The following is a 7124-nucleotide window of genomic DNA, read 5'->3' on the forward strand; positions in this document are numbered from 1 at the left end:
ACTCGTAGTTATCCCCCACCCTACTCGCCGCGCTTGGTGTAATGTGCCTTACCTTTTCAAAGGCACCTGCACCACACCTGCCATATAAACCCTTTGAATGTTCTATTTTCATTTGTACGTGTATTTGTGTATTTTTTTTAATGATACATGTACTATTTTACCGTTACACCGGAAATGTTCCCTATGTGCAACGCTGAGTGACAGTATGCGCGGAATAGTGGTGATGTGATTCAATAGCAGTGAAAGCAGTACAACTAAAGAAGAAAATGAGATGATTGGGGTTGATGGGTGGCTGTGTGACTGGATGGTTGTACCGTTGGCAACTGCTCCAATTTGAGCGATGATGCGCTGCAGGCGGCGGTAAGTGAGTGTGTTGGCTGTATGCTGTGAGCTTACTCTGAAGTACAGAACGGCGTCGGCAACATCTGTGAGAATATCTTTTGCTTGCTGCTTCTATCTGTCAACGAGTTGAGTCCCCTCGTGCACCTTTGTTGTATCCTTTGAAGCGCGGCCTTGTTGTGTATGTACGTTCGTGTAAGGGGCGGGCGCGCGTTGTTCTTAAAAGTGTGCCTTTGTCTTCTGCGCCTTCGTGTCATAGCACACAAATGCTGCTGGCAAACACACGCGCGCACACATCTTCAAACACACACACACGGCAAAACGTGAGAGACACAAAGAGAGAGTGTGTGTTGTGTGTGCGCGGCGTGTTTGCGCGCCTCAAAGTATGCTACAAAAGCAAACATGTTACAATAAAAAAAAAGTCCGATACACTTTGTCAGTGCTGTGCCGCTAGTTGCATCGCCATGCAATCGGTTTTTTTCATCATTATCCACGTGCTTACGCATGCTTACAGTTTTTGTTGTTGGTTTTGTTTCTTGCCCACCGCTGAGAGCAATTTAGAAACATCAAAGTGTGGCACATTTCTCTGTGTGGGAAAACTCTTTGATGTTTACAGAGTGTGGCGTGCATAGTCCACCCACTATTTGGTGGGAAAACGGTAATGTAATGACATATGTACGTTTACCAAAGCTTCGTAAAGGATAAAAACGTCCGTGCACGTCCGCCTGCCCAGACAATCCGCTAAAAGCCTCATCTTGTAAGTGCGCTCAATCTCGATTGCCGCACAGCAGGAAACTATGTGCTGCTTTCCGCCTACTTCAACGCTTGTATACAAAGTAATTACTAACTACTTTCAGCATACAAAAGCATACAATACATTTCTTTTGCATTTGTCAGTGGTTGACTTCCTTTAACAAGCTAAAATGCCTCGCTATTCAATGACTTCTCAGCCTTTGGCAGCTGTCTGCCGCGCTTTGTAAGCGGTGTTTGTGCGGGAGTGAGGGTGTTTGTGTGTATACTACATACAAATGCCTCTATTTGCCTTTGTATTTTTGCTATGTCGTCTATCTGCATTCGCTTGTCGTTTGCTTCTCTCTCATTCCGTGTGTCGTTTGTTGTTGCTCGCCTTGTTTATTTAAAATTTTGACTTTCGAAATGGAGGTCAATTGGACTAATTAATGCCGTCGCGTTTTGGAGCAAAAGTGGACAGTGAATATTACGGGAGCTTGGGGGTGGAATTAAATGAAGTGAGGACTAATTAATTTTATGACAGTGGAGTGAGTTCATTGGGAGTAATTTGAATACATACTTATTATTCAAAGCTTCAATTTGGTGTTGCATGTACATATCGTCGTTAAAGTACAAAACCGCGTATCAACAAAATGCAAAACCGCGTATGTGAATTATGTAAATTATCTTCTAGAGAGTAAAAACACTTATATTTCAAAATGGTTATCTTTTTTTATAAAGCAATCGCTTACCTGGCCAGTGTATTTCAGGACGAATGGATAAGGATTGAGCCAAGAGTCTGTGTGAGCAAATCCAATTTTTGGCCGCTAATGCCAGTTACGCGGTTTTGCAGAGTAACGATGCGCGGTTTTGTACATTAAACGACGATATGTACTGGTAAAAGCGGTACCTAAGAGAGTTTTTTCTTTTTCAAATTGTGATTGAAATGGTTCCCGCTACCACTTTATGGATGTTCCGGTGATTTTGAAAATATTAATGTATGGAAAAAATAACGGCAAACGCATCCGCGAGTACTAAATTCACCTGGAGTTCAGCTTAGGTGATCATCGAGAAGGCAAATAGGATTTTTTTTTGGTTCGTTGGAATATTGATTTGCTGCAGGAAGCTCGATATTCTATATCCTGACGAAGGAGTGCCCGGTTGAAATTGCAATACCGAGCGATACCATGCATCTACAAAGAGGTGCAAAACTGATCTCAGTAATAAGAAGAGCTAGGCAGGCATATCGGATAAACCAAAACATTATAACCTGTTGGTTTATTGACTGCAGAGGGATAGGTGTAGTTGGCCAGGGGTTGGGTATGGGAAACATATCTTAATTTTCCAGGTTGAAACATATGCTATAAAAAGACGCGCGGACTTTATTTAGTATCAAGCGAAACTACCGATATAAAAGCATTTCGATCGTGACTGACTATCAAGCGGCTATTATTGCCCACAGATATCATCAGTTTCGCGTCGATGTCTACTATAATGATTGCCTATAACACACGATCGTCAAAGTGGGCACAACTCAAAAAAATTTGGGTCGATTTTTTTTGCTTAGCATTTATCTCCAAATAATGCAAATAATTTTTTCTTCATGATTATATTCTCGAGCTAGAAAACTACTGTTATACTTATTTTTGTATGAATTGCGTTGAATCTGTACGATCTACAAGCAGTCATATATTCGGATCTCTACTTTTTTAATTGTTTGAAGATGGCGTGCGAGATATGGAAACCACCGCTAAGGCAACCGTCATGCTGCCATACGTCACGTGAAAACATCGATACATATTGTGCTTAAAAGTAAACGGCTATCGCTCCACTCTGACTAATTGCTCCACTGCAACCAGCATTTTTCTTACAGCTAGGAAATCTTCGGTAACTATTTTTAACACCTATACAAAAAAAGTAAAGTAGAGACTAGTAAGATACATCAATTGGGACAGACGTTCTACAAACTGGCCATCAACGACATTCGCCGAGAGACTATCATCACCTATGTATGTCACCCCATGAATGCCGATGTAAGAGTTTATTTACCACTCATTTCACAGGAAGAGTTTTATCGGCGGATAGAGACCAACGATAACTCTGACGCAATTACGAACTGAATACTGTAGCACGTTAAACTCTTACTTGTCAAAACTTGAGCGACGAAATCTAATTAACCAACATCTTTTTCCCTTTGGTCCAACACCATCTGCATATGGCAACATTAATTTCGACAGAGCTAAAATTTGTGCTCAATGTCACTCTAGATAGCCATATACCATACGTATGTATGTATGTAATTTTTCGATCGGTATCGAACTCGCTTTAAACTTGACGACGGAGTTCAGTGTGTCTATTTTCTTATCAGTGTTTATTCTAGGATTTTACACAGATCTGGTGAATATGGAATTACTAGATATGAAGCCATACTAACAATACCCAATCAGTTGGTTCATTAAGGACCTCAGTCTTTCACACAGTGCCATCGACAGGAGCTTGTACGTAATTGGCTGCGGCATAAACAGATGGATCTCGCTTATTGTGGCCTGGGGAAAGAAAGTCGGTTCTGCGGTCTTATTTTGAGAGATAATCATTGCCACTTACCTTATATTAGTCGAGTTTAGGGACATGAGCATCGTTCTTAGGCTTCCATTTTCGTCTCTGCTGGAACCAGTCCCGGTTTCGAAATCATGCGATTTGTGTCTTATTTTCTGATACAATTTTTTTTTATCCGCTTTTCTGTCTGCCAGAATCACAAGCTGCACCTTACTTACCGGCCCCTTACAACTCCTTACTCCACTTGAAGGCAAGTTTCTCCTTATTCATCTTCCTCCGGTATTGCTCAATGTCGCTCGCATTATGTTACTTCTCAGCAGCAGCGACACTCCAATTTAGATTGAGCATTTCACATCAAACTTTAGACGTGCTGGCTGACGCATGTTCCACATTGCACAGAGGTACTATAACCAGGCATGGACACGAGTGGATTTAAGCTCCTTACATGAAACGTAGGTCTAGAAGGTTGGTAGCGTTTCGATTGGCATGGATATAAGCCGATTTAGGGTATTTAGAAGCGTTTCGTTTGTTCACCATAACGCTATTGATTTGGGTTTTCGATCGGCCAACCTTTCGCCGTTGTTGAAAGTGCATTGGTGGAAACTGGCAATTGTGCCAAAAACGCCTTCTTTGTCCGCCGTAGCGAAACACATTTCTAATATCGCGCCAAGGACAGCGCTCGCTTGCCTCTTCTAGGCGTTCACAGTTTATATAAAAAGTCTTAGCCTTATATTAAAATAGTGGTCGAATTTTTGGTCAAGCACAAGAATAATTATTCTTATTTTTCCGGCAGTTCCTTATACTCATCCAACGACTTAACAAAAACAAGCAAGTTGTTATAGACAATCAAGATGAAGCTAATTTTTCGTTACATTCCAATTAACAGTGCAATAAATATGTATTTTTAACCTATCGCAGGTTTATCTACGAGTAAACTTACCTAGCTGCTATTAAATTCAAGTAACGTGTCATTCATTATTTGCCGGAACTAGCTTAGGACTTAAGCGTGTTGCATCTATGAAATTAATTTTTACATTCGTTCCAATAATAATGATGATAAAATATGCAAATCACTAGAATAGAGCGAAATGAGTTCATCACTGTATAAAATAATCACAATTTACGAATGCTACAGGCATTCCACATTTGTACTCTACACAACATTCGTTGCACTAAAATTCAGTAGCTTGACCAAGTAAATATAAATGCACTCGTACATATGTACATTGGTTTCTGTGTATGTAGCTGCAAATATGGGAAATGTCAAAAAAGCGCATAAATCCAAATGAATGCGAGCGTTTAATATGCCGCGACAAATTTCAATTAAAAATTTAATTGGCAAATGTGCTCATACCCTCGGTTAATGTACATATCAAAGTAGTATGTATGTATGTAGATAGAGGTTTGAATCACTTGTTTGTAAATTGTGTTTATTAAAAATAATAACAATAAACACTTTTACTCGCAATAGTAGTGTCAACAGTAATACATAAAACGATTGTTGTATTGAGAGCATAAAGAATTTAATAGTTATTAAAAAACATATAAAGTAAGCCAACGAGTGCATTGCACATACTGGTACATGAAGATAGCCGCCTACGAGTGGGATGATTGTGCGAGTAAATCGTAGGCAGATGTTCAAGTGTCAAGTTGTATTAAGAACTAGCAATTTAGGAGACGAAAAATAACAAAAACCAACGAAAATGTATTGTCACAAAAAGCCATGACACAACCGAGATAATTGTGACATTCGAATGCGAACGAATAGCGCTTGTTTGATCGTTAATGTTGGAAATTTGCTATTTGATTTGTGGAGTTCGTGATGTGCACTTTAATTTGAATTAAAAAATATATATATGTATATATGCACATATGAAGATAGCAAAAAATCATAACAATAAGTCTGTTTTTCTATAAAGTCAAGTGGTTTTAAATTTATTATTTTCCACTTAGTGGTGACGCGACTGATAATGCCAGACGAATGTGAATGCAATGCGAAAATTATCGCAAGCAAAGTGAACAAAAATGAAGTAAAGCGCAGTGAAGACGTTACGCAGTGAAAATGTCCGGTGCACTTCCGGTGATAAATATTGAATGACATAAATTCCATGAGTGAATAATGTGAAAAGTACGTACTCGTACGTAAAGCACACAAACGCAAAAGCAATGAAAATAAAGTGATAATGGGACAACAATTAACGTATCCTGCGAAATAACTCAGGAACAGAGTTTCTAACAAAACAAAAAGTAAAAAAAATACCAAAAAAGACGTAGTCCACAAAAGGCGGCACACAAATTGTTCATACCAAAAAAAAAAACTCACAAAGCAACAACAACACACACAAATGCATTACCGGCACTTTTGCATTATCTCCCTCTTCCTAGTCGTGTTGCTATCACTTCACCTGGCAGCACGCGCTACCGACATTGCCGGTGATAGTGACAGCAAAGAGGACGATGATGATGAACATACTGTAGCGCTAACTTTGCCAATGCCAATATTGTCAAGCAGCGAACTTAGTCATTTGCAGCGACGCAATGTAGACGCAGTTAGCATAGGCTCGCTCGAGGCAAGGATGCAGCAACAATTGGTCAAAGAAAAACAACGGCGTAAAAGCCAGCAACAGCGACAACGTTTTCGACGACAACAACAACAGCAACAGCAGCAGGAGCAACAACACCGCCGGCAACAGCGTCGTCAAAGGCAAAATAAAAAATCACGCAACTCCTCAGCGCTTAGTGCGTCCACTTATGTGGCTGCCAGAGCCGGTGATGGCGGTGGTGTTGCCACGGACGAGGATGTTGCTTTGGAGTTGGAAAGTGCTGACTATAGTAATGTTGATGGCGATTCGATGTTAGCTGCTGTTGCTGTCGCCGCCGCCGCCGCCGCCACCGCCGCCCCCGCTGACACCGACAATGCAGCTGAAGAATCGGACGACGGCTCCTCATCAGCGATATCGTTGGATGACAGCAACGACGATAAGGTGCCCTTCGGTGAGTTGACAAATTGCTTGTGTTTGCGTAAAATGACTAAGTGACTGTCGGAAGTCAGTGTTTTTTGTAATGTGCAAATTTCGCGGAGCTCATTTATGGTAAATCGAAAAAAATTGTGTACCTTTTTACTTTTTTACGTTTTTACATTTACATTTTATTTGGATTTATCTTATTTTGTTTTCTTTTATATAATTTCTTTTCATTTCGTTTTATTTGATTTTGTTTTATATACATTTTTCGTTTTGTTTTATTTTGTTTATTTTACATATTTTATATTGTTTTATTTATTTTATTGACTTTATTTTATTTCTCTTAATTTAATTTTTTCTAATTGCATTTTATTTTATTTTATTTTATTTTATTTTATTTTATTTTATTTTATTTTATTTTATTTTATTTTATTTTATTTTATTTTATTTTATTTTATTTTATTTTATTTTATTTTATTTTATTTTATTTTATTTTATTTTATTTTATTTTATTTTATTTTATTTTATTTTATTTTA

The 7124-nt window shown here is 38.8% G+C and overlaps 1 protein-coding gene across 1 annotated transcript in view; it reads left to right on the forward strand.

Annotated features, from left to right (window-relative positions):
* Positions 1 to 7124, forward strand: part of LOC118739523 (reversion-inducing cysteine-rich protein with Kazal motifs) — an 83933-nt gene that overhangs the window by 18475 nt on the left and 58334 nt on the right. The window contains exon 2 of the mRNA XM_036470894.1: positions 5578 to 6618. Coding sequence (XP_036326787.1) covers positions 5970 to 6618 — 649 coding nt within the window. The 5' untranslated portion in view covers positions 5578 to 5969. The remainder of the gene's footprint in view (positions 1 to 5577; positions 6619 to 7124) is intronic.

This window comes from Rhagoletis pomonella, unplaced genomic scaffold (assembly GCF_013731165.1).
Source record: "Rhagoletis pomonella isolate Grant_MI unplaced genomic scaffold, Rhpom_1.0 Rhpom_scaffold_00005, whole genome shotgun sequence".
Taxonomy (NCBI): Eukaryota; Metazoa; Arthropoda; class Insecta; order Diptera; family Tephritidae; genus Rhagoletis; species Rhagoletis pomonella.